General features: G+C 50.8%; 2 protein-coding genes and 1 long non-coding RNA gene across 20 annotated transcripts; 1 reads left to right on the forward strand and 2 right to left on the reverse strand.

The window, feature by feature from the left end:
• Positions 1-1,556: 1,556 nt before the first annotated feature.
• Positions 1,557-9,334, reverse strand: RBM42 (RNA binding motif protein 42). Of its 5 annotated transcripts, none has more exons than XM_082437798.1 (10): positions 9,202-9,334; positions 8,822-8,966; positions 7,433-7,517; positions 7,263-7,337; positions 5,362-5,427; positions 5,109-5,260; positions 4,282-4,614; positions 3,846-3,963; positions 1,892-2,086; positions 1,557-1,800 (listed from the first exon to the last, which is right to left on the reverse strand). In XM_082437798.1, the coding sequence occupies exons 1-10, from the start codon at positions 9,327-9,329 to the stop codon at positions 1,688-1,690; spliced, it is 1,410 nt and encodes a 469-aa protein (XP_082293924.1). In that variant the 5' UTR covers positions 9,330-9,334; the 3' UTR covers positions 1,557-1,687. The 5 variants fall into 5 exon arrangements, with proteins under 5 accessions (XP_082293924.1, XP_082293923.1, XP_082293922.1 ...); XM_082437797.1 differs by having other exon boundaries at positions 5,109-5,263; XM_082437796.1 differs by having other exon boundaries at positions 5,109-5,284.
• Positions 9,335-9,739: 405 nt separating this feature from the next.
• LOC309648774 lies at positions 9,740-12,316 on the forward strand. The gene is made up of 2 exons (XR_014256783.1): positions 9,740-9,875; positions 10,443-12,316. It is a non-coding gene; the product is annotated as an uncharacterized lncRNA (long non-coding RNA).
• On the reverse strand, positions 9,846-26,983 carry HAUS5 (HAUS augmin like complex subunit 5). Of its 14 annotated transcripts, none has more exons than XM_082437778.1 (19): positions 26,827-26,983; positions 26,007-26,069; positions 25,882-25,914; positions 25,725-25,749; positions 25,021-25,126; positions 24,782-24,941; positions 23,604-23,673; positions 23,430-23,512; positions 22,870-22,927; positions 22,594-22,718; positions 22,326-22,407; positions 22,069-22,199; positions 21,677-21,839; positions 21,379-21,459; positions 21,131-21,276; positions 20,759-20,870; positions 20,549-20,681; positions 19,157-19,289; positions 17,687-18,994 (listed from the first exon to the last, which is right to left on the reverse strand). In XM_082437778.1, exons 1-19 carry the CDS (start codon positions 26,922-26,924, stop codon positions 18,877-18,879), a joined length of 1,920 nt encoding a protein of 639 aa, XP_082293904.1. In that variant the 5' UTR covers positions 26,925-26,983; the 3' UTR covers positions 17,687-18,876. The 14 variants fall into 14 exon arrangements, 11 of the variants coding, with proteins under 11 accessions (XP_082293902.1, XP_082293901.1, XP_082293908.1 ...); XM_082437779.1 differs by having other exon boundaries at positions 18,646-18,994; positions 22,326-22,389; XR_014256780.1 differs by lacking the exon at positions 19,157-19,289 and adding an exon at positions 9,846-9,966 and having other exon boundaries at positions 18,493-18,994; positions 23,604-23,720; positions 24,782-25,126.
• Between the last annotated feature and the right edge of the window lie 15 nt (positions 26,984-26,998).

The following is a 26,998-nucleotide window of genomic DNA, read 5'->3' on the forward strand; positions in this document are numbered from 1 at the left end:
CCTTCCCATCGTACTGCCTCAGACCCACAGTTCTCTTCTCTTCCTGTCTCCCTCCCCACCTCTCTGTCTCTGCTCACTACATCCCCTCCATTTTGGTCCTTTTGTCTCTCAACCCCATTGATCTTTTTCTCTCTCCCCTCAGGACTTAAATGCACACATTTAAAACCCGCCTTTCTGGAATCATTCCTCTTTCCATCTCCTCCTTTGCCTGCAGTGAATAGAAGAGGGTCAGGAGTAGGGAGGGCTAGTGATGTGGGGATGGGGTTTGAGGGTTCTGGAGCTGGGTGGTCCAGCCCAGGTGGCAGGGGGCTGAAGGGTACTTCCTGCCATTGATGGGAGGCCCTCACCCCTCTAACCAGACTGGAAAATGTGACGTCAGAGGGGGCAGTAAGGGAGGAAGACAGGAACTGAGGAAATTCGACACCTTTCCTGGGTAACTGGCTTCCCTGAGAAGCCTTGGCATTGTTTCTCCCCTCCCTCCCAAGCCCTTTCCCAACCAGGGGTTCTGATGGCTGTGTCCCAGGGAGGCCCTCATCCCCTCCCCATGCCATTTCCCTCCTTTGCCTGGTCACTGCTCCAGCCTCCTTCCAGAACCCCAGAGTCTTCTGAAGTGAAAATCTGTGATGCTAGTCCCCTGCTTGAACTTTGTCTCAACTTCTCAAGGCTGGCTGCTTTCAGGGTAAAGTCTAAGCTCCCAGTTTGGCATTCAAGTTCCTGCATGGACACTTCTTCAGACAGGCAGAGACAAGCGTAGAGCTGGGAAACAGGAGTTGGGGAGAAACTTACAGATGCAGAGAGAGAAGACAGACTCAGAGAGATACACTTAGAGACAAGAAACAGAGGGGCACTCACAGAGAAACAGAGGAGACACAGAGAAACACTCAAAGAGACAGAGCAGAAGTTGGCTGGATTTTGGCAGAGTGAAGAAACTAGAAAACAGTCTCAGAGACCTAGAGGGTGACAACTGCAGAGACTAGGAGAGAGAACGACAGGAAGAGAATAAGACAGTCTCAGAAGTGGCCAGTGCCTTGAGGAAGCCCCTCCCTGACTCCCAGGATGGCTCCCATCCCAACCCTGATCACTCTGGGCTGTGACTGTCCGGCTACGGCCCTATCTTCTGCCACTGGACCATGAACTTGGAGGGAACAGGGCCTGTGGCTGTTTAAGTCACCATTGTGTCCCCAGCACTGTCCAGGCCCTTGATGAGAGTCTGCTGAATGGATGAAAGCCTGGAAGGCTGTGAGCTCCAGAAGGGCAGGGCCCAGAAGACCCCCTTATCTTGGTGCTGAGAACACAGGGTGGAGTCAGAAGACCACAGGTTTGAGCGTCTGCTTGGCTTCGGCCTTGCCCTAAGCCTCTACTTCCTCCTCTGTGGAACAGGCTGCACTGGACGTGCACTTAAGAGGTTTCAAGAAGATGTAAGGGGCATGCAGCAGGGACCGAAAAATGCCCATCTGCATGTTCGTCTGAGTAAACTTTCAAGGCTCCCCACTATTCCCAGAGTGGGGGATGCTAAGCCCTGTCCCCCAAAGAGTGCTTCCAAGCCTAGCCAAGGATGGAAATGAATGTAAATTTATTGAAACTGGTTTTGGGGAGGATGGGTGGGTGGATAGTTGAGGATTTTCCAAAGAACTGTGGGGAGGAGCCAGCGCCCGGCCGGGTGGGAGCGGGTGCCCGGCCACAGACCCTATCTCAGGCCCAATTTCTTCTTCTCCTTTTGCTTCTTGCGCACCACGTCCAGGTTCCGGTCCTTCCACATGCTCTTGCGCAGCTTGATGGGGCGTGAGCCCACATACTTCCCTGTGGGAGGGAGGGTTCATGGTCAGGCTTGGGGTCAGGCTCAGGCCAGATGCCTGCCATGCCCACTGACCCTAGGGAAGGCTGCACCCACCATTCATCTCACGCATGGCGCGCACATAGTCGCTGGGGTCCTTAAAGCTGACGAAGCCATAGCCCTTGGTTTTGCCCGTGCGCTTGTCGCGGATCACCTTAGCCTTAAGGAAGGATGGGAAGCGGCTGAAGGCTCGTGCCAAGATGTCATCATTCACCTCATTGCCCAGATCCCCACAGAAGATTCGGAAGTCATCTGGGGTTGGGAGAGAGGAGGTCAGAGGATACAGATGTCTGGCCCAGTCTTATCTAAATGACCCCACCTTCTCTGGAAACATCACCAAGCCCTCTTCCTCTGTATGCCCAGCAGTCTCTGCCTGGGGCCCTCTTGGTCATAACAGCCAATGCCTGTATAGTATTTACCCTGTGCTAGGCTCTCTGCTGAGCACCCATGAGGTTTTAACACGACTGGCACTCTCAACAACCTTTACACCAAGGCACAGAGAGGTCAAGTCACCCGCCCCAAGTTAATCAGGAAGCGGCAGAGCTGGGACAAGAACTCAGGCATCTGGCTCCAGAGTCCTCACTTTTAACTAACTGCCCTGCCCTGCCCCAGCCCAGGGCCAGCTCACCCATTCCCACGATGAAGCCCCGACCTTCGTCATCCCACCCCTGGCCTGTCCTCTAAGCCCACAGCATCCTTTGGTCTCCTGAACACCTCCCCATGGACATTCCCTGGGCGCCTGACACCCACTGGCTCCCATAATGGCACCCCGGTACCACAGACTTCATCGTTCCTCAGCTCTGCTTCCTCTGCAAAGCCCACTCTAATCCCTCTTGAGTCCCTGAAACCTGAACATACTGCCTGATTCTTCTCCAAGGCCAACTTCAGCTGCCATTCCTGGACATATCCCCTGGGCTGGGCCTGAGCCTCGACCAAATGTGCTCAAGCCCAAAGAATCCCTTCCCCCGTGAGCATATACCATTACCATCCCCTTGTTGGAGATGAGGAAAATGAAACTTGAAGGGCTAAGTGACTTGCCCAAGGTCACAGAACTAGGGCCTACAGCCTGCACTGGCCACATCTGGGCCGGCGCTGCCATGGCTCTGGCCTGGGGTGGGTAGACGGTCCCAGGGAAAGAGGCAGAAGTCAAGGACTAGGATGGGAGGTAGGCCCCTCTCCTTGGCTACCACTGTGGTTGCCCCATAGCTCTGGTGGTGACTGAGGACACTCTTTGAGAACAAGTTAGTTTACCCCAGGCAGAAATAATCTGACAAACTTAGAGGGTGGGACCTTCTGCAAACCAACCAGTCTGAACACTTCAAAAAACTATTATACATAAGACAAAGCAGTGGGAAGGAGACAATTCTCATTAAAAAATAATCTAGTGACACAAAACTGCATGTATCCTCGTTCAGGGGAAAAACAGCTATAATATACTTTGGGGACAACTGGGAAAATATGAATATAAACAGAATATGAGATGCCACAGAATTATTGTTAATTTTCTTAGATGTGTTAATCGTGTAATGATATGAAAGAAAGTATCACTTTTCTTAGGAGATGAATACTGAAGTATTTAGGAGTGAAGTGATAACTTCATTTATAATTTACTTCAAATGACTGAGCAAAAACCAAAAAGATACAAACACATGGAGAGTTAAAGTGAATACAGCAAAGTGTTAATCGCTGAATCTAGGTGGTAGATATATAGTTGTTAACTGTGCAGTTCAGTATTTAAAATTTTTGATAAAAAGTTAGGAGACAAAAGAATGCTCTTTCACTTTTAGCAAGCCAGGCCCCTCATGAATGACACAGAGGCCAGAAGGTCCTAGGCGCCAATCCCCTCCACCAAGTTCTGTTCAGTGGCCGGGCGAGGGCCTGCGCCCGCTGTCCTAGTCTGGCTCGCCCCGAGGTGGGCTAACAACAGTGCTGCCCTGCAGAGGGGTGTGCAGTTACCCAGGTCGCCTCCGCTTGGTGGAGCAGCACAGACCCCGCACTCGAGCCCGCTTACCTGCATCCCACTCCAGCAGGCTGGGGTCCTCCCAGCTGCTCCCAGCTGCTGTGCGAATGCAGCGTTTCAATTTCTCTGGCTTTCCTTTCTTCTTGTCCTCACCTAGAGGCTCTGGGACCTGCAGAGGAAAGGGATGGGGTGCAAAGGGCTTGATGCTGGAGTCTGCTGGACCCGTCTGCCCTCTTCATGTTCTCCCACTTTCCTCTGCCCGCCCGGTCCTCCCACCTCCATAGCTGGGGCACTGGATGTGCCGCTGGGTGTCAGGTGTGTGTGTCTGCCTCCCTCTTCCCCACGTCCTCCCAACCCCTCCAATTTCCTGGGTCCCTCCTACCTCCACAGATAGAAGATGACATGTGTTTCTGCGTGAAGAAGCCCCTGGGCTCCTGTCTGCCCAACCAGCCCTTTCTGTGCCCCCACTGCTCTGCTCCCTGCCTACCTCAAGAGCCATGAGGCCAGGGGGTGGCTCAGGCCGAGGGGGCCGGGGTCTCGGACGCAGGGACAGGAGCTCAGGAATGCGCAGCGGGGGCAGTAGGCCTCGCACAACTTCCAGCGGCAGGGGCAGGGGCTCAGGCTCGGGCAGAGGCATGGCCAGGGCCAGTGGCAGGCTGGGCCCAATGACTGCAGGGCCAGCTGGGGTGCCCCCTGCCCCCACGGCCACCGCTGCGCCAGCCTCCTCCAGCCCGGCCGCTGCCGCCACCACAGCCTCCTCCTTCTCTTTCAGGCCCAACCCCAGGCCGAGGCCCAGCTCTCGGGGTGCTGCTGGCTCTTCCTGTAGGCAAAAGGAGGGCGTGAGGCGGGCCAGATCACAGGCTCAGACCTCACTCCCACCTACATCCTATACAGCAGAGCAAGGGCCTGGGCGCCAGAGAGCAGGCAAGAGACACCTAGACAGGGAAACGAGTCTCTAGTTAGAGACAAACACAGGGATAGAGAAACACAGGCAGAGAGACAGACAGACACAGGGACAAAAAAAGACACGAAGACAGAAAAACAGAGACAATCAAAGGAAAAATAGAGATACAGAGAGAGAAGTACACCTGTAACTTGTGTTTCTCTCTATACTTTCCTTACAAAAAGAAAAAAAAACAGAAAGATACGGCCACAGAAGGAAAGAGGGAAAGACAGAGACAAAGTCAGAGAGTGAGAAGGCAGAGACATGAAAAGCCACGGGAAAGGCAGACTTGGTAGACACAGCCCACCGGCCAGGATGAGGGTCTCTCTGCCCACTGCACCTCTGACCCTCAGTTCCCTGTCCACACTCACCAGAGGAGGCCTCAGAGCAGCCATGGAGCCCAGAGGGGGCCCTGGGGCCCGAGCCATCGGTGGCAGCATCATAGGTGGTCCAGGGGGGCCAGGCAGAGGGGGGCCCACGAGGGCCTGGTGAGGGGGACGCAGAGCCATAGGACGAGGACCACCTGCTGTAGAAGAAAGAGCAGAATCTGTCAGGGTGTTAGTGGGGAAATCGGAGGGCTCGGGGAGGAGTTACGTGGCAGGATGGTGACCCTGGCCCCCTCACCTGCTCTCTGCAGCACGTGAGGGATGAAGGCTGGATGCAGAATAGGGGCCCTCTGGGGGGCCGCAGCTGTGGGAGAGATGGGGGTGTGTGTCAAGGGGGACTGGGGCACCTGGGGCAAGGTGTGTGCTTGTGGGTACTCTCAGAACCAAGACATCTGGAGAAGAGCCTGGGGAGCCTTCTGGGAGATGTAGGGCTCTTTTCATTTGTTCATTCACCAAAAACTTACCACTGATGATTTCCTCTGGGCCTGGCCCTGTCCTGTGCAATGCTAGGGACACACCAAAGACCAAGGGCTCTAAGGGAGCTCCTGGTCCAGAGTAGGAGAGAGCAGACCTATCACCAGAGTGACAGCCAGAGCGATCAGGGCTGGGATGGGGGAAAGCCCAGGCAGGGTGATGGAGGCTGGGAGTGGGGAGCCCAGGAAGCAGTGGGAGCTCAGAAGACCTACGCCAGGGGGACTAGAGAAGGCTTCCTGGAGAAAGGGACCTGTGAGCTGAGACCCAAAGGATAATGAAGAGTTGGTCAGGCAAAGGGTGAGTTTGGAAATATTACTAGCAAGAACATTTATAAACAAAAATTTTTCCCTTTTCAGTTTAGTGTAATCGTAATAGAGGAAGTTAGAGTTGGAGAGCATCATAGGAGAATGGTCAAGAGGTCAGTAGACATCCAAGCAGTCTTGTTGGCTGAACCGTGTATGTCCTCTGGAGGGCACTGGGGAGCCACAGCAGGGTTGGAAGCTGGGCAGGGGACTAGGTCAGATATGCACTTTGATCAAAACCATACTAAAGCGTAGGAGGTGTTAAACCTTCTCAGGTATCAGATAAAAAAGTGTAACAGGATTTAAGTAGCACAATTAACAAGTACGATCTAACAGAGATCATACCAGAACTTTACAGAACATATATCCTTTTCATACACGTAAGGAAATACGAATGTCACAAAAATTGTGTGTATAAAGGTCATCTCAACAACACAAAGTAAGAGTGAGTGAGGGCTTCCCTGGTGGCGCAGTGGTTGAGAATCTGCCTGCTAATGCAGGGAACACGGGTTCGAGCCCTGGTCTGGGAGGATCCCACATGCCGCGGAGCGGCTGGGCCCGTGAGCCACAATTACTGAGCCTGCGTGTCTGGAGCCTGTGCTCCGCAACAAGAGAGGCCGCGATAGTGAGAGGCCCGCGCACAGCGATGAAGAGTGGCCCCCACTTGCCACAACTAGTGAAAGCCCTCGCACAGAAACGAAGACCCAACATAGCCATAAATTAAAAATAAATAAATAAATAAAAATTAAAAAAAAAAAAAAAAAAAAGAGTGAGTGACCTGTGGAGAGGACAGATTTTAGTTGACTTTGGTTAGCTTGACTTGAGTTTAGTTGATAGGTTTTGGAAGATTAAAGTTGGGTGACAATGAGCAGGGGAGAGAAGGGACCTCAACAAGAGCCTTGCTGGTACATCCCAGCAATGTTTGGGGCTCCTGAGGAGGAAATGGGGATCTCTCTCTGCAAGGGGCTGGGTGATGTAGGGTCTTGACTGCCAGGTGAGGAGCACAGGTGCTTGTTTGATGGTTTGTCCATCCCATCAACAGAGCATGTAATACTTACTAGCTGGCATGGACCTTATATTTTAGAGAAAGCAAAAGATGATAACCATAATAAATAAATTGTACAACTGTTCTAAAGCATGAAGTGCTATGAAGAAACACAGCAAAGGGTAAGGATTAGGAGTGACAGTAAGGGGGTTGGTTTGCAGTGATCAAGTGAAGCCTTACTAATGCCAAACTGACAAAGTACACGATCAGGTTTATGCTTTAGAAAGACGATGACATCATGGGGATGAAATGGAGAGGGTGAAGTAGTTGAAACAAGAGTGCTTGGTGAAATGTGGGATTTCCTGGCCCCAGACCTACCTGCTCGCCGCAGGAACATGGCTTCTCGAGCCTCTGGACTGTCCAGGTGACTCCGATCACCAGGACCAAAGCCAACTGTTGGGAGGGGAGAGATGAGGAGGGTTGGAGGAGAGTCCCAGGCATCCCTTTTTCACCACACTGCCACCCTCACTCCACCACTCCTTACTTACCTGGGCCCACAAAAGGTGGGCCACCCACCATGGGAGGAACCACTGTGGCTGCAGCAGCTGCTCGGGCTTCCAGAGTCTGTTGGACCTGTTGGAGAGGAGGCTGGGGTGAGGGGCCTGATTCAGTGCCCCCAAGCTGCCCTGGCAGGCTCACCTGGGAGGCCAAGGGTTTCATTCTTTGCACTCTGTGGCTATCTATCAAACTTTAGGTCTCAGCTAAAACATCACTTTTCAGAGAGGCTTTTGGGATCACACTAGCCGAAGGTGTCCTTAGCCCCTCCCAGTTGCAACTTCTCTCATCATCCTGCTTCATCTTCCCCAAAGCACTTAGCACTACCTGAAATTATGTCTAGCGTGTCCTCCTTCTCTCCCGTGCCACCACCCTGGTCCAAGCCACCATTATCTCTTGCCTAGAGTATTATGGTAGCCTCTTCCTCAGACTCCTTGATTCTGCCCTGGCCCCCTACAGTCTGTCCTCCAAACACAGCCAGAGTGACCCTGGTGACATCTAAGTTGGATCACATCACCCCACTGCTCAAAACCCTTCAACTGCTTCCCATCTCAGAGTAAAAACCAAGGTCCTTATGATGACCAACAAGGTCCTACTAGATCTGTCTCTATCACCTCTCTGTGCTGATCTCCTCCCACCCTCTCCCTTGCTCACTGCATTCCAGCCACACTATTCTCCCTGCTGGTCCTTGAACATGTCAGGTATGCACCTACCTCATGGCCTTTGCATTGGCAGTTCTCTCTGCTGGGAATACTCTTCCCCCGGATATCTGCCTGGTTCCCTCCATCATGCCCTTTACATCTTTCCGTAAATGTCACCTCCTCAGAAAGGCCTTCCCAGATCGCGCTGATAAACCTCTGCCCTTTTTACTCTACTTGGACCTGTCTCTCAGTAGTAAAATGTAAACTCCAAAAAGGTAGTGATTGTTTTTCTGTTTTGTTCTCTGCTATATGCCTAGTGTCTAGAATAGTGCCTAGCGCAGAAAAGGCACTGGAAAATTATCTGTTGAGAGAATGAACAAGTTTCATTTACTTGTTCTCTTTTTAGTAGTCTCTCTCTTCACTACTCATATATACTTAGCTATGGAGCACTTGAATGTGACTAATGAGACTGAGGAACTATTTAACTTTAATATGAATTTTAAATAAATACAAAACATTTCCATTATTGTAGAAAGTTCTACTGGCCAACATGATCTAGAATAAAAGCTCCCAAAGGGCAGAAATATTGTTTGTCTTAGTCACTACTGTGTCCTCAGTGCCCGGCACCTGAAATATTTGTCACACTAATTAATCAACAAGCCAACATGTTAATAGCTCTCTATATACAAACACTGTGTTCAGAGGCAACGTGCTCTATTATATGCGTTAGTTCAGCCGTACCTGCTGGTATGTGTTGGTGGCGATAATTGGGCGGATCACAGGAGCTGCTGGGACTTGCATTGCTTCTACCGTGGGGACGGTGGGCACCGCAGGCACAGCAGTTGGGATTCCTGTAACCGGAGCCCCCAGAACTTCCTGCTCAAACCTGGGGGGGGGGCAGGACAGACACCACAGCTCAGGACCTTGCACCAATTCTGGAACGCTGGGTATATCGCGACAGCGCCTTCACCCCTGCCAAGCTCTCCTTCTTACTCCCGCCCCCACAATCCCGAAAGTCCCATTTCCCCAAGATAGAGCCATATGTCGGGCCTATCGTGGCCTGGAGGGTCCAGGGCTCTGGCTGTGGGACGGCTCTTATCTCGCCCTGTCGCGGGCCTTACAGGGCCATCTCCGCCTCCATCTCCTTCAAGCGTTCCTCGCCGCTCTTGCCCGGGATGCCAGCACCAGGGCCCGGGACCACAGGTCCTCCTGCACCCGGGAGTCCCGGGGCTGGCCCCGCCCCGGCCATCGCTGCTGCCGTCGCTGTCGCCGCTACTACCGCCTTAGCTCAGTCGCCTCCGCCGGTTCCGCTGTGTACTCTCTGGCTTCGTCAGGGTGGGCGCCAGCGGATGACGTCTCAGCGAAATTGACGAGCGCCGGTACATAACATCATGCGCCAACGGGGCTCGCCAACGGGGATCGAGGGCCAATGAGAACCCGCCACACCCGAAGGGCCCGCCCCAAGGAGGAATATAGGCCAATCAGAGTGCCGGAAAAACGAGTTTTACGGAAGAATCTGAGTCTATGAGAGTGCAGCCGAGCGAGACAGCCACGCCTTCATGGAGGAACACGGGCTAATGAGAGTGCTGTGAAGTCAGTTGTCCCCGTTCCTGAAGTGGAAACTTGGTCTTTAAGAACTCAGGAAAGTTCGGAGGTCCCGCCCTTGCCACCGCGAGGCCCGTTCCGGAAGATTTAAAACACACTGAAATCCGAATCATCCCAGGGCTGGACGAGGCTGGATATAGCTGGGGGCCGTGGTCGCCCACTCTGGGGTAGAGGGACACGCTACCAGACAGTGAGTCCCAGAAAAACCAGGGACATGATGTGGGAAGCTCAGATGAGGTGCCTGACTCAGGCTTCCTGGAGGAGGTGACGTCTGAAAACTTCTGCTAGATGAAAATGAGATTCTGGGTAGGAGGAATACAGTTCATGCAAAGGCCGAGACAGTAAAATGCGTCACCTCAGAAGGTCACGTGTATAGTTTCGGTGTCTGTGCTTTCTAGGGACACAGCTGACCCCTTCTTTTTTTTTAGTCCTCAAAATGTTTTATGAATATTTTCAAAAATACACAACAGTAGGGAGAATAATATAATGAACATCCACGTACCTCTCAACAATTACTAATATTCTACCCTTCTTGTTTCGTCTATACTTATTTTATTTTTTTGCTTTACATTATAGCAAATTCCAGACGTCTATCAGTTCACCCGTAATTGCTTCATGATGTCTTTCTAACATAAGGAGTATTTAAAAGGAAACAAAACAAAAACAGCAGTTTCACACCCAAGAAAATGGGTATCTTAGTATCATCTAACACCCAGACTGAGTTCAATTTTCCCTGCCTCAAAATGTCTTTATACAGGGGACTTTCCTGGTGGCGCAGTGGTTAAGAATCCGCCTGCCAATGCATGGGACACAGGTTTGAGCCCTGGTCTGGGAAGATCCCACATGCCATGGAGCAACAAAGCCCGTGAGCCACAACTACTGAGCCTGTGCTCTAGAGCCCGCGAGCCACAACTACTGAAGACTGTGCACCACAACTACTGAAGCCCGCTCGCCTAGAGCCTGTGCTCTGCAACAAGAGAAGCCACTGCAATGAGAAGCCCGCGCACCGCAACAAGGAGTAGCCCCCGCTTTCCGCAACTAGAGAAAGCCCTAGAGAAAGCCCGCATGTAGCGACGAAGACCCAACGCAGCCAAAAATAAATAAATAAATAAAAACAAAACCAAAACTTAATGTTACCGCTTGCCTTGGTTTCTTGAAGCTCCAGTTTGAATCAGCATAAATGAATGCTTTGTTAAAATACTTGGTTTGCTTCTGTGCTAGAGATGTTATAAGAAAAGAATAGGATGCCTTAAAAAAATGATTATTAACTAGAGTCCATACTTTATTCAGTTTTCCTAGTGTTTACCTAATCTCTTTTCTGTTTAAGCATCCCATCCAGGATAACACATAACATTTAGTTGTCATGTTTCGTTAGGCTCTTCTTGCCAGTGACAATTTCCTACTCTTACTTTTTCGTGACTTTCATAGTTTTGAGGAGTACTGGTCACGTAATTTGTAGAATGTTCCTCATTTGGGATCTGTCTGATGTTTTTCTCATTATTAGGCTGGGGTTATGCTTTTTTTTTTTGGGGGGGGGGGAGACCACAGAGGTAAAGTGCAATTTTCATCATATCATACCAAGGGTACATACTATCAACATGAATTATTATTGTTAACTTTGATCTCCTGAAGTAGCACTTGTCAGATTTCTTTACTATAAAATTACTTTTTAAAAACTCCCTGGGCTTCCCTGGTGGCACAGTTGTTAAGAATCTGCCTGCCAGCTCATGCAGCTCAATATAAAAAAAACAACCCAATCCAAAAATGGCCAGAAGACCTAAATAGACATTTATCCGAAGAAGATATACAGATTGCCAACAAACACATGAAAAGAGGCTCAACATCACTAATCATTAGAGAAATGCAAATCAAAACTACAATGAGGTATCACCTCACACCAGTCAGAATGGCCGTCATCAAAAAATCTACAAACAGTAAATGCTGGAGAGGGTGTGGAGAAAAGGGAACCCTCTTGCACTATTGGTGGGCATGTAAATTGATACAGCCACTATGGAGAACAGTATGGAGGTTCCTTAAAAAACTGAAAATAGGGCTTCCCTGGTGGCGCAGTGGTTGAGAGTCTGCCTGCCAATGCAGGGGACACGGGTTCGAGCCCTGGCCTGGGAAGACCCCACATGCCGCGAAGCAACTAGGCCCGTGAGCCACAATTACTGAGCCTGCGCGTCTGGAGCCTGTGCTCCGCAACAAGAGAGCCCGCGCACCGCGATGAAGAGTGGCCCCCACTTGCCGCAACTAGAGAAAGCCCTCGCACAGAAACGAAGACCCAACACAGCCATAAATAAATAAACAAATAAATAAAAATTAAAAAAAAAAACTAAAAATAGAACTACCATATGACCCAGCAATCGGCTACTGGGCATATACCCTGAAAAAACCATAATTCAAGAGTCATGTACCACAATGTTCATTGCAGCACTATTTACAATAGCCAGGACGTGGAAACAACCTAAGTGTCCATCGACAGATGAATGGATAAAGAAGATGTGGCACACACATACAATGGAATATTATTCAGCCATAAAAAGAAACAAAATTGAGTTATTTGTAGTGAGGTGGATGGACCTAGAGTCTGTCATACAGAGTGAAGTAAGTCAGAAAGAGAAAAACAAATACCATATGCTAACACATATATATGGAATCTAAAAAAAAAAGGTTCTGATGAACCTAGGGGCAGGACAGGAATAAAGACGCAAATGTAGAGAATGGACTTGAGGGACACAGGGAAGGGGAAGGTTAAGCTGGGATCAAGTGAGAGAGTAGCATTGACATATACACACTACCAAATGTAAAATAGATAGCTAGTGGGAAGCAGCTGCATAGCACAGGGAGATCAGCTCGGTGCTTTGTGACCATCTAGAGGGGTGGGATAGGGAGGGTGGGAGGGAGATGTAAGAGGGAGGGAATATAGGGATATATATATGCATATAGCTGATTCACTTTGTTATACAGCAGAAACTAACACAACATTGTAAAGCAATTATACTTCAATAAAGATGTTAAAATAAAATAAAAAAAAGAATCCGCCTGCCAGTGCAGGGGACACGGGTTTGAGCCCTGGTAGAGGAAGATCCCACATGCCGCGGAGCAACTAAGCCCGTGCGCCACAACTACTGAGCCTGCGCTCTAGAACCCGCAAGCCACAACTACTGATCCCGCGTGCCTAGAGCCCGTGCTCCTCAACAAGAGAAGCCACCGCAATGAGAAGCCCGCGCCCCGCAACGAAGAGTAGCCCCCGCTCGCCGCAACTAGAGAAAAGCCCGCGCACAGCAACGGAGACCAAACCCAGCCAAAAATAAACAAACAAACAAACAAATAAATAAATTTATATAAAAAATTAAAAACTCTCTTTTCATGCTCTTTGGAAGGAAGTTACTATGCACAGCCCATACTTAAGGGGTGGAGTAGTTAAGCTCCACCTCCGTGAGAGTGAGATATCTACATAAATTTTTGGAATTCTTTTGCACAGGGGATGTCTATTCTACTCCCTTTATTTCGTTATTAAATCACTTGTATCAGTATGGACTCATGGATATTCTGTACTTTCGGTAATTATACAGTACCACTTTAGTTATTTTGTTGCTCAAATTGTTCCAGCTTTTAAAATCCTATTAAAGTCTTTTTTTAACCTGAAAATTTCCCTTCTCCTGCCTTTTTCTTCCTCCCTCCCTCTTTTCTTTCTCTTCCCCCCCCTCTCTTTTTTTGTCTTCTATTTGTTGCAGAAACTGATCAATTGTCGTATAGGACGTCTCACATTTTGGATTTAACTAATTATGTTGCTTCACTTGTTCCTCACTGCCTCCTCTCCCTTTCTTATTTATTGCAGTGACAGAAGCTTGATTAGACTTAGGTTTAATTTGGTAGAAGAATACTTAAGAGGTAATCCTACTGTATCCCATCAGGAGCACATGGTATCTGGTTGTCCTCCTTTGGTGATGGCCAAGATTGATAAGCAGTGTGATCCTGTTCCATCCATTTTAAAAAGCTCAACCAACCTTTCCATTAATAGTTTTAGCAGCACTTGATCATCATTACCTGTATCTATTACTTATTAACATATGGAAGATAGTGGTTTTCGAATTTTATCATTCTCTCTGAAATTATTAGTGACTTTTATAAACGTCCTCCTTATCAGGAATTGGGTTACTTGTTCACATACAGGAAAGAAGACAGAAAATGCTTGATTCTTTCCCTATTTTATGTTGGCGGGGGGAAAGAAATGAGTTGGTTACTAACACCCTTCAAAGGTGACCAGTGAGGAATGTGTGTGTGAATATCAATATGAACTGACATTTTCAAACATATTTATGTGCTTCAAGTCATTGCAGTCATTCTTTTTTTTAAAGATTTATTTATTTATTATTTATTTATTTATATTTAATTTATTTTTTTGGCTGCATCGGGCCTTAGTTGCGGCATGTGGGATCTTCACTGAGGCATGCGGGATCTTTTGTTGTGGCGCGCGGGCTCTTCCTTGTGGTGTGTGGGCTTCCCTCTAGTTGTGGCATGCGGGTTTTCTCTCTCTAGTTGGGGCACACAGGCTCCAGGGCATGTGGGCTCTGTAGTTGTGGCGCATGGGTTCCAGAGCGCGTGGGCTCTGTAGTTTGTGGCACGCGGGCTCTAGTTGAGGCGCGTGGGCTCTATAGTTGTGGCACGCGGGCTTAGCTGCCCTGCGGCATGTGGGATCTTTGTTCAAACCCGCGTCCCCTGCATTGCAAGGCGGATTCTTTACCACTGGACCACCAGGGAAGTCCCCATTGCAGTCATTCTAATTGCTGCTCAAAATGTCACATCTTTAGCCAGTGGCAACGCCTTCATACTGACTCCTGAGTCCTTTTGACTCAATCCCAGTAGTTTTGGAGGACGTCCTTGCTCTCTGGTACAAAATGCTTCATACTCATTTTGCACATTTCCTGCCCCAGACCTAGAATCAGCTACTTCCCCAAGGATCCCTGGTTCCTTTGAGTCAGAAATGGTATTTAGAGGCCACAACCTGGGCACTAGGGTTGCTCATTGTTACTGCGTTGTCATATGTAGAGCTTTTCCGTGGACTTAGCTAGGGAAATATATATATATATATATATATATATATATATATATATATATATATAATACATATTTATATATATTTATTATACGTATTATATATATAGTTTAGAAAGAGAAAACCCCATGAGTTCATTCTAATATTTCCAGTTCAAATGAAAGATTACAGGGTATTACTTCTTTGATTTTATATTTGTATCTCTTTTCTTCTTCTTTTTAAAAATATTTATTTATTTATTTGGCTGTGCCGGGTCTTAGTTGCGGCAGGTGGGGTCCTCACCGCCACGTGCGGGATCCTCAGTTGCGGCATGCGGGATCTTTTAGCTGCAGCATGCGGGATCTTTTAGCTGCAGCATGCGGGATTTTTAGTTGCGGCATGCGAACTCTCAGCTGCCCCATGTGGGATCTAGTTCCCCGACCAGGGAGCGAACCTGGGCTCCCTGTACTAGGAGCCCAGAGTTCTAGCCACTGGACCACCAGGGAAGTCTCGTGTATCTCTTTTCATTTGCATTAAAAACTTAGTCCCCAGTAACATTAGCATAGCTACATATTTGTTTTAGTCTAATATATAATTTCAAAATATATGATGTTGGGTCTCAAAATTTTAAACTATGTATTTTACCAAAATAAAAAAATCAGTATTATTATGAACAATAAGACTATTTGAAAGTAGGTTGCAGACATCATCCTTAATACTTCAACACATATTCTCTAAGAACATTCTCCCACTTAACCACGATACCATTATCACACCAAAAAAATTTTAAAAAGATACAGTATTATCCAATATACCAATCTCTCATTTCTCATATTCAAATTTCCCCAGTTGACTCAAAAATGTACTTTCGCGGGACTTCTCTGGCGGTGCAGTCGTTAAGAATGCGCCTGCCAATGCAGGGGACACGGGTTCAAGCCCTGGTCTGGGAAGATCCCACAGGCCGCGGAGCAACTAAGCCCGTGCGCCACAACTACTGAGCCTGCACTCTGGAACCCCCAAGCCACAACTACTGAAGCCCACACGCCTAGAGCCCGTGCTCTGCAACAAGAGAAGCCACTGCAGTGAAGAGTAGCCCCTGCTCGCCGCAACCAGAGAAAGCCCGCCTGCAGCAATGAAGACCCAACGCACCCCAAAATAAATTAAATTAAAAAAAAATTTTTTTAATGTACTTTCGGGACTTCCCAGGTGGTCCAGTGGCTGACTCTCACTCCCAATGCGGGGGGACCCAGGTTTCATCCCTGGTCAGGGAACTAGATCCCACATGCCACAACTAAGACCTGGTGCAGCCAAATAAATATTAAAAAAAAAACCCAAACCCCACAAAAAACAATCCTCCAAACCAAAAAAATCCCCCAAAATGTACTTTCAAACTCAAATGCTTAAAAAAAAAAAACTTAAAACACCCCACCCTGATTCAATCAAGATTTTGCATTGCATTTGGTTGTCATGTCTCTTTTAATCTAAAACAATCCCCACTGTACCCCCACTGACTTTCGGAAGAATGTGATCTAGTTGTTTTGTACAAGGTCTCACAACTTTTATTTCACCCAGTCTTTGGGAGAGATTCCTATAAGTAGCATTGTCTGGGCAAAGAGTAAATGCTTATATCGTTTTTTTTTTTTTTTAATTAAAAAAACCTTTTATTATTATTTTTTGGGTTTTATTAATTTTAGCTGTGTTGGGTCTTCGTTGCTGCGCGCGGGCTTTCTCTAGTTGCGGCGAGCGGGGACTACTCTTTGTTGCGGTGCGCGGGCTTCTCATTGCGGTGGCTTCTCTTGTTGCGGAGAATGGGCTCTAAGTGCGCGGGCTTCAGTAGTTGCAGCACACGGGCTCAGTAGTTGTGGCTCACGGGCTCTAGAGAGCAGGCTCAGTACTTGTGGCGCACGGGCTTAGTTGCTCCGTGGCATGTGGGATCTTCCTGGACAAGGACTCGAACCCATGTCCCCTACATTGGCAGGCGGATTCTTAACCACTGCGCCACCAGGGAAGTCCAATAAATGCTTATAGAGTTTTGCTGGAGATTATCCCACAGATATTCCATATTGCACATCCACTGATGTATCAGAGTGCTGTTTCCCATAGCCTTACCAACAGAGGGAGCTGCCAAAATTATAGGTTTCCTTTTTCCAAGTCTGGTAGGTGAGAAATGTATCAAAGTGGGGTTTTAATTTGCTTTTCTCTTACAGAGTTTGAGCATATTTTCTGAGAACTGTCCATTCATATATTTTGCCCATTTTTCCATGGACTTGGAATTTTTCTTTTCCACTTTGACACTACACACACACACACACACACACAACCTTTTACATTATAAACTGCGAACATTTCCCCCCAATTTGTCATTTCTTCTTACTTTGCTTTTTTTTTTTTTAACCATGTAAAAGTTTCTTTTATTTTTTTTGTCAGTACTTCCCCTTATTGCATCTGGATTTCAAATCATATTTAGGAAAGTTTGTCCAGCTTCTAGTTTATAGAGGAATTCACCTTCATGGAGCTCACATTTTGCTTGAGGACAATAAAACATAAAGTAAAACAGTGTATGTTAGAAGATGTGCTATGGAGAAATATTGAGCAAGGACGGGGGTAAGGACGCTCATGTTCAGTGGGGGGTGGCTCGGAGCTGAGATGAAGAGGAGGGGGGACACTAAGGTGGCACATAGGAAGGCAAACGTGTAAAGACTGGGAAGGCGCAGCCAGGGATAGGAGGAGAACTGGGAGAGTGAGGGTGCTCTGGCGGCCAACAGAGGAATACGGGAAGGGAGGTGGAAAATCAGGTTTAAAATCTCAAAGATGTCAAATATCCCTAATTTGTCAACTAACTGCAACCCCAATAAAACCCCCATCTATGTTTGTATTTCTTCTGGAACCAGGCAAATTGGGTATAAAGTTCACTTCATTTGAGAGAAAAACATAGCAAGAGACAGGGACACACTGAAAAATAAGAGCGAGATGGCAATCAGCCATTTCAGGTACTAAGACGTATTACACAGCCTTTATAATTAAAACACTGTGGGGATGGCACACAAGAGTCAGACAGACAATGGACTTGGAGAGAACACAGGTGCAGCCCAATTAACCATGGAAATCTAGTGTATGAAAAGGTGGCATCTCAAATCACCTAAAACTACCTTATGAAGTTTAGGTAGGTAAAGTTTTACTTTATAAGTTGAAGATAATGCACAGTGAAATGCATAGATCTAATCAGTATGGCTAGAATAGTTCTGAAAAATCTATACACCTGTGTAACCCCACCACCTTCAACATACAACATATTCCCAACTCGAGAAAGTTTGTCTCCTCCTTGGTTGACCCCTGCCACCCAGCCCTCCTTCAGAGGCAATCACTGCTCTGAATGAAAATTATAATAAGTGTTAGTGAGACATATTTAAAATAAGACAAAATTGAATCCATTTGGATAAATTCCAAATGGCTCAGAGATTTAAATTTTACATTTACAAAAGAAACTGTATAATAAACTAGAAGGCAATGTCATCTCTTAAACCTTCCCCTCTTCCAGCAGCTGCACTGCCTCCTCAGCCCTCACACCAACACATCTGAACTCAGGGCCTTTGCATGTGCTGTAGTCTTCCCCTCTGCAAGCCTTCCTCAGATGCCCGTGTGCTTCCTTCTCTCTCTACCTTTACAGAGTGTCACCTTTGCTGTGTAGCCCTCTATTTAAAAATCACACCACTACAACCGCTTTTTCTCCACAGCAGTTCTTCCACATACTAAATATTTTGCTTACTTATTTTGTCAGTGGTCTGTTCTCCTGTCCTAGAATGACAACTCCCTGAAGGCTGGGACTTCTGTCCATTTTTTTCAGTGCTGGATCCTCAGTACTTAGAGCAGGTGCTTGATTACTTTTTGTTGAGGGTAAAAGTGACGAGGAGAGTTTCAGGTAGGGTGGGGCCCACAGTACCCCATTCTCTTGGCTTTAGTGGGATGATAGGACAGTGGCAAGGCAACTGAGAGGAAAAACAGAACAGCCTGTGAAGGGGGATGGCAGGTGTGGGTAGAGACAATGGGCTGATGCATCCAGGCAATGCTTTCTTCCAAAAGTCTTATTAAGGGAAGTGAAGTGTTGGGGTGAACAAATGCGAAGCTCTGGACTTCTTTTTGAGCCACCTCTTCATCTGCACAGCTGCTGCAGGGCGCCTTGGGCCTGGATCCAGCGTAGCTGCCACTGGGGCAGGGACAGGCCTTGGCAGAGCTCCCCGGAGAGGGCGGCTTGCCCCGGCTGCTCCCACCTGGAGAAGGGGATGGCATAAGAGGGGAGGCCTGGACCTCCAGACCTTCACTGCCCTCCGCTCAGCACCATGCTCTGCTTGTCATCAGCACCCACCCCCCGCCCAGTCTAAGTTCTGCCTGTTCCGCCAGTCAGCCCCCACCTCATCGTGTCCCCCTCTCACCAGTCCCCCACAACTCCCTGCAGCTCAGGGATTCGCTTCAGTGCTCGTTTCAGCAGGCTCTCCAGGCGCTTCAGAGCCCGCCCCAGGTTCTCTTTCTGCTCCTTTTCCTGGGATGCCCGGATCTGCAGCAGCTCTGCAGGTTAGAAACCCGGGGGGCAGCAATGAATCCTCTGGCTCCCTGGTGCCTTGCAGCCAATGGGTCACCAAGTCTCCAATCATCTAGTCTTCACCTGAGCATCTCTCCTAATCCTCTCTCTCCTCCCAGGTCCTCTTACCACGTGCAAGCCCACCATACCTCAGGCGTTATTCTGAATGCCTTCCTCCCTCCCCCTGGTGGCCCCTCCATCTCCATGGCCCAACCCTCAGCGTCCTCCCTGCTTCCCTACTTGTCCCCCAGCCTCCCTCCTAGGGCCCAAACCTCAGTCTCTCACTGGTCCATCCTTCACATGGCAGCCAGAGTGATCTCACAGCCTAAACCTGATCCTTTCCCTCTCCTGCTTGGAACGCTGCAAGGCTCCCCAGAGCCCCAAGACAGAGCCCAGGCTCTCAGCCTAGTACTTGAGGGGTGCATCATGTGGCCTCTGCTTACTACTCCAGAGTAAAACCTCACCTGTCCCCCGGGGCCCACTGGAGACACCATCTTTCCTCCTGGACAGCTCTCACCTCTTTCCCCATTGAGCTCTCAGGGCCAGCACATGGCACATACCCAGCGAGTGCTTGCTGAGTGAATCCAGGAATAAATGACTTTTCTGAGTTTCAGTTTCCTCTCTGTAAACTGGGGTCTTATACTCCCTTCCCTCATGGTAAGGACTGTTCGACACTGTGCATGTGCAGATAACGGTGACTGGAATCACACCAGAGACGCAGAGTGCTTACTGCAGCCAGGCATGGCTCAATACCCTGTTTGGGTCACCTGACTGAATCTTTCCAGCAACTCTGTAAGGTATTATGATTATGCTTATTCCACTGAGGAGGAAACTGAGGCACAGGGAGATCACGCAGCAAGGAAGAGGTGGGGCTGAGAAGAGAATCCAGGTAGTTTAACTACACAGCCCAGTTTTTAACTACTCAAGTATACTATTGTTTGGTGATGGATGAGTATTTGGCAATTCAATGAGCAGTGCTGCCTAATGGTTAGGAGCAAAGACCCACGTTAGACGGCCTGGATTCAAATCCCAGCTTGGCTGTCTGGGCAGCTACCAAGCCTTCTGCTTCTCAGTTCCCTCCTCTGTAAAACGGAGAGAACCCCTGGGCTGCTGTGCAGATGAAACTAGTGAGCATGCTCAAAGCACTCAGCACACTGTGTAAGCAGTGGGTGTTGTGATTTCTTCTGGACGCTGATGGTCCTGGGAAGGGGCTGGGATGCTGGATAAGGAAGCAGGGCAGGCCTACCCTGGGTGGATGGTCCTGGCGGCAGGCTGGTCTTCATGTGGAGCAGATACCAGCATCGGAGACTTCGCTGGTCCTGGAGGAACAGAAGGTCCTGGCGAAGAGAGGCAGCCTTCGGGAGGAGCAGCTCCGGAGCCTGGAGGAAGGGGGAAGGACAGTCACCTGGGGTGGGGGTAGGGGTGGGAAGACGGGTCCTAAGGGACAGGCACTCACCTTCCCTGCGGGCAGCCCCAGTGTGTGGCTCAACACTATGAGGCTGGAGCCTCTTGGGGATGCAGGATGCAGCTGGTGGATGGATGGCAGGACCGTAGGGAGGGGCTGCAACCTGTGGGGGAAAATCCAGGTTGGGTGGGGCACTGAGAGGGAGGCTTGGGATCCAGAGGCTCTGGGGGCTGGGAGCTGGGCTCAGGAGGCCCAGGAACTTGGAGGTGGGTCTGAGGACTAGGATTCCAGAATGGGGCTGAGGACCTGAAGGTGAGGTCTGGCAGCCCGGGAACACTGGGAGGACTGGAATTGTTTTTTTCGAGTGGGACCAGGGAGTGACAGTCATCCACGGCAGGGGACATGGTGACGGCCCAGTCTCACCCTTCAGGGCTGTGCCGCAGCAGGGTGCCCAGCAGAAGATGGGGCAGATGCTGGGCTTCCTCCTCTAGACACCGAAGCAGCTCCTGGCTCTGTGGTGCTACCATCTCAGATGTGGGGACCACTTTTTGCTGAACCAAAGCTAGCACCTGTGGGGAAGGAAAGGGATGGGAAAGGGCAGTGTGAGGCTGCTTAGCCCCCTCCCTGGGAGACCCAGCCCTACCCAGAATTTGCCCCAGCTCCCATCTCACCTCCCCAGGGCTCCGGCACAGGCTCGTCTTGCTGGCTGAGTTGCCCTTGATGAGCAGGCGGACCTGTTCCTGCGTCTCCTCCTAGGTAACAGAGAGGCCACGGAGATGCGCTGCTTTTCCTTGTCACCTTCCAGCCTCTGCCCCGGCTCACCCCTTTGCACAGGTCCTGATTCCTCTTGGGAATCTCACCCTGGCCCCCTCCCCTCACCAGGAGGCCCAGTTCTGGATCTTAAGGGTCCCAGCCTCACTCTGGCCCTCCACCAGGCCCTGCCACTTCTCCCGGAGTCCCGCCTCTCACCACCAGTTGGCGCCAGTGCAGGATCCGCTGCTGTTTGGCCTGTAGCTCCTGGAGCAGAAGCTGCCGCTGCCCAGAAGCCTCCTCTAGCTCCTGGCTCATGGCACGCAGGGCCTTGAGTTCTGCCCACAGGGCAGAGCTCCGGATCCCCAGCACCAATGCCTGCCTGGGGCACGAGTAGAAAAAAGCAAAGGAGAAGGAAGGTGACTAAGACTCACGGTGGAGGAGGGAGATCAGATCTGCAAGGATGCACAAGGAGCCATAGCACAGGGAGACAAACCAGGAGAGCAAGCAGGGATGCAGAAACAGGAGCCACAGGTGCGGAAAAAGTCCAATAACCCGAAACCTCTGGGAGAGAGATGGCCTAGAGGCCTCTGCCCATGGAGACCCCTCACCTCTCGCTGGATCCCACGGTACATCTCTCCAAGTCCTCCATCAGGCCCTGGAGATGCTGGGTCAGGATTTGATGGTCCTTCAGGAGGGGGCCCCGCTGGGTGACCAGTGCAGCCACAGACTGCCAGCCCTCCTGGAGCGAGGCACAGAGTCAGGGTGGGCATGGTCCCTGGGGTTGGGGGCTGGGGGAGGGGATCGAGTGGGTGGGGAAGGGGATGGAGTCCTGGGAAGGATCCTGGGAAGGAGTCCTGGGGGTCACCTGGATGAGATGCACCATGGACGGCAGGGCCTGGCTGGAGTTGGGCTGGTCTGGGGCCTGAGAGCTGAGAATAGGGACCGAGCTGCAGAGAGAGGAGACCTGTCCCCTTGCCTGGGCCCTTGGGGGTAACCAATGTCAGCCCACCTGCCGGATTGGTTACTGGGTTTCAGTTCCACCCCCATCAGCAGGTCACCCTGCCTGGTCCTGACCTGTCCCAATTTACCCAGCCCCCAGCCCTGCTCTGACTGTGGGACCGTCCACGCCACACCTGGCTATCTCTGTATCTTGGAGCTCATCCACACTGCACAGGGACTGGATCTCTGCCTCCCGCTCTGCAGCCAGATGCTCCAAGGCAGCCAGGACATGGCCCGGAGGGTGGTTTGTCAGCAGTGTCTGGTGAGGAGAGGAGTGAAGTCAGGGCAGGATGGAGGAGGGCTGCGAGCTGGGACTCCATGGAGAAGGGGAAGGGATCAAGAGTTAGGTCCTGGCACCCTGAGGTTTAATCATGGGGCAGAGGGTGTGGCCTTTTTGAGAGCCCCCTCACCTCCACTGAGCTAAGCCACTGCTGGTAGGAAGTTCCAAAGAGATCATCTCGAGGGGTTCTGTGGAGTTGGGGAAGGGGACAGAGAATGTTACAGAACACATCAATTCACCCTCTAATGATCACCACCACCCTATAAGGTAGGGGGTGTCATTGTCCCCACTTTAAGGATTGGAAACCAGGTTCTTTCTCTACGCCTGTCAGACTTGAGTTCCCCACTTAATATCAACTCGCTGGTCTTGGGCCCCTTCATGTGTGCTGTTTACCTGGAACACCCTCTCAACCTTTTACCCTCCTCACCAGAGAACCCGTCCTGTCTCCTTAGCTGGGTAAGGCATTTCATTTGGGTTCCCTGCACCTCTCAGGCCTCCCCACCCTCTGACAGCCCTAACTACCTGGGTTGTCACTGTCTATGATGGTCTGTTTCCCTCTTTTCCCAGCCTGGGAGCCCTGTCAGGGCAGGGCCTGGGCCAACAGAGCCCGGAGGCCCAATGTCTGTTAACAAGTGACTACCCCCAAAGCCCAGGTTCTTTGCAGGGTCTTGGGGGTTGAGGGATACTCACGGAATGCTGCCTCCCTTGGCCCGAGGCATTAGGAGCTTCTGCAGGAACTGGGTCCGGAGGCTGCAGGCCGTTCGGACATCGCCCTGCGAAGAAGAGAGTGTAGCATGAGGAGGGCCCAGAGGTCCACCGAACCCCAGGCTCCCCACCTTTTCCCCCATGGCCCAGGACTCTTACCAGGACCACAGGCTCCAGGCTCAGGGCTGCTGATGTCAAGGGTCCAAAGTTTATATCCACTTTGGCCTTCCTGGGGAGAGGAGTGCAGTTGGGGCTGAGGTTCCTGGGAGGAGGGAGCTGGCAGCACAGACGTCTGTGTCCCCTCTTGCTGCCAGCAAAGCTAGCCTGGATCTCAGAGGCCAACCCCCAAATTAGACCACTGTCATCTCCTGGCTAGATGACTGCATCAACCTCCTCATCGGTCTCCCTGCTCTTGCCCCCTGCAGTCTGCTCTCTACCCAGTAGTCAACGATCCTATTAAAACCTCAGACAGATCATGTCACTGTCTTGCTCAAAACCCTTGAAAACAATGTGATGTGTCCCCATTACACTCAGAAAAACAACAATGGGTATTAGAACTCTTCTAAGCACTCCGCGTGATTTAACTCACTTAATTATCATACCTACCCTATAGAGTAGGTATTAATATTATCCCCATTCTATAGAACTTAGAAACTGAGGCACAAAGAAGTTAAATACTTTGCCCAAAGTCACACAGCTGTAAGTGGCTGAGCCAGGGCACGAACCCAGCCTGAGAATAAAATTCCAATGCCTCCATGGCGCTCTGTCCTCCTCTCCAACCTACCTCCTCACGCTCTCCCTCTTGCCTACGAAACTTAAGCTGAACTGGCCTCTTGGCTGTTCTTCCCACATGCCAAGCTCAGGGCTCTGCTCTTGCTGTTCCTCTCCATGGAAATTCCTCCCCCAACTCAAATGTTACCTCCTCAGAGTAGGCCTTCTCCGACCATCGTACCTAGGGTAGGATCTCCCTCTCCCTTTCTATCACATCACCTTTTCTTCATAGCGCTCATCTCTACCTATGATTTCAGGGTTTGTCTGTTTCCTAGTTTACCACCTGTCTCCTCTGCATCACAGTGTGAGGTCCATGAGGGCAGGACTGTCCCGTTTACTGTTTTTTCCCCGGCACTGGTATTCTAGATATATAGCTGGCACTATTCTAGGCACTGGAAATACAGGTGGCTGAGATGACAAAACTTCCTGGCCTCATGGACATTAAATCTTAAGGAGTGGAGCTCAGAATTCTGGAACCCAAGAAGCGCTCAGGGCAGAGCACTGGGTCTTTAAGAATGTGTCTACCCAGCCTGGTGGGGGCTGCTCCCTGGACACCTGAGGCTTACCTCTCTATGTCCTGCAAATGCTTGAGCTGATTCTGCAGCTGCTGCATGGGACCTTGGAGCCCACGCTGCTGTCTTCGCATGGCCCCAGCTTGGGCCCGGAGGAGGAGAGCACGACGCTGGGTGTCTTGCATGCTCTGTAGGGCCTGCTCCATGGCCATGTCTGTGAGAGGAACAGGGGCGGCCATCAGTACTTTCCTTAACCTCGATCTGCTGCCCATCTATCCAGCCCCATGGGTCACCCTGAGCCTCAGTCTCTCGCTCCAGCAGCTCCAGGCTCTGGTCTAACTCCAGGATCTCTGCCCGCAGGTGGGCAACAGCGGCTTCCAGCTTCAGCTTCCGACGGGCCTGGTGGAATCAGGTACAGGGTCAGATGCGTGGCCTGGCTGGGGCTCGGCCTGGCCTGACTGCCCTGTGTGGAGCAGCAGTCTCTTACCTGCCCAGTTAGGTGGCAGAGGGTTTTCCCTAGGCAGTTTCGGTGCCTTAACCTCTAGGACCAGAAGAGCACTATGGTACTATCCTGTCCCCCTCCTTCCTCCTGGGATTGCCTCATCTATCCTCCCACCCTGTTTCCTGTCTCTGTCCCAGTCCTCATCTCCCCACTGAGCCCCACACCTGGGAGTCCTGAGGTCTCCTGGAAGCCTCCTCTGTCCCAGATGTCACCTGGGCACCATGCACACATTGGGTCCCATATTGGCCTCAGTATCTCTCCCAAACCAGTCTCTTCTCCCACCAACCTCACCAGCTTTGATGCCCCATATCCATGTCCCCCCAACCACAGCTCATGCCTTCTCCCCATGGACTGTAAGCCCTGTGAGTGCAGGGATCAGGGCTGTTTTGTGACACAGTGACCCTAGCATCACCCAGCACAAGGCTGGGGCTAGAGCAGAAGGTCTACAAGTCCTCTTTTTGGATGAAAGAAAATCTTGCAGCACATGCTTCTCACCTCGGGACTGTCCTGGTGGCCATACCTGAGGAAGTGAGGTCAGAGTTAGAGGATGACAGGGACTTCCAGGGGGAGATGGGAGGTTGAGGCTGTGGGCGGGGACATGGCTGGAGGGGGCTGGGGAAGACAGGAGGGGACAGCTTTGAGGACTAGTTACCAGAGCAGGTTTCCCCGGATCTTCTTGACATTCCTATAGTGGAGAGGTAGGAGGAAGGGGAGTTACTGTGGGACTCGCCTAGGTCCTCTCCCCTGCCACAGCTTCCCTCATGCAGCCAGGCTCACCTCTGGCTGTGCACATGCCGCAAGACGTAGGCCCAGATATCGGCCCCCTGGCCCAGACACAGCCTGTGGGAACAGCATGTAAGGGGATGCCCGGGACGTCACACAGGGTGGAGGATCTTCATTCGCAGGGTGGTGGGGGGTAAGGTCTTTACTAGGGAGTTCTCACCTCTTGGGGGAGGGAGGGTCCATACTTTTGGGGGTAAGGTATTCCCTCCTGGGGAGTTCTCAGTCACTGAGAGGGTGGGCTTCTCACGGGGTGTAGGGGTATTCTCATTCCATGGTGGAGTGCTCCCTTTCTCCTGGGAGAAGGTTATCTCCAGTCACTTCCAGAGGTGGGGGTGAGGGCTATACTGCCTGGAAGGGCTCTCTCGTTATCAGCTGTGGGTCATCACTGCTATACATTCAGTCTTCAATGGGGTGGTCTTTGCTGACTCCAGAGGGTCCTCACTGGCTGGGCTGGGGTGTGTGGTGGGTGGTGAAGTGCTGCAGCGACAGCCTTACTCTGGAGATCCAGTTTCCCCACCGGGAGGGGGCCTTCATTACTAACTCATGGAGGATCCCCACTGGTGCAAGGGACCTCACTCTGGGCGGCCTCACAGGATGGGCGCGGGAGCGTTGGAGTCACCGCCAGGACGTCCTCACACAGTTCAGGATCCTCTGCCTGGATTTACTACTCGGGGGGCGGGGCGCCCTCAAGGGTTATTCTCACTGGGGCAGACGGGGATGGGGAGGGCGGCGCCTCTTAGATGAAGATGTGGTCCTCACTCCCCGGGACTCTATCTCCAGGGTGGGGAGTCCTCACTCCTAGAGCGGCCCTCACCTGCGCAGCGTCGACTCCGGAGCCCGGGCGGCCACGGGCGCCTCCATCTCTTCCGCCGCCCAGCAGCCCAGTTCCCGCGCTTGCTGCGATAACTCCATGACAGCGCCTCAGCCGTCGCCTCCCGCCCCTCCTTCAAGTGTGGCTTCCGGCTCTGACGTCACGAGTGCGCCGG

This window comes from Balaenoptera physalus (genome assembly GCF_965194825.1).
Source record: "Balaenoptera physalus genome assembly, chromosome: 19".
Classification (NCBI taxonomy): Eukaryota; Metazoa; Chordata; class Mammalia; order Artiodactyla; family Balaenopteridae; genus Balaenoptera; species Balaenoptera physalus.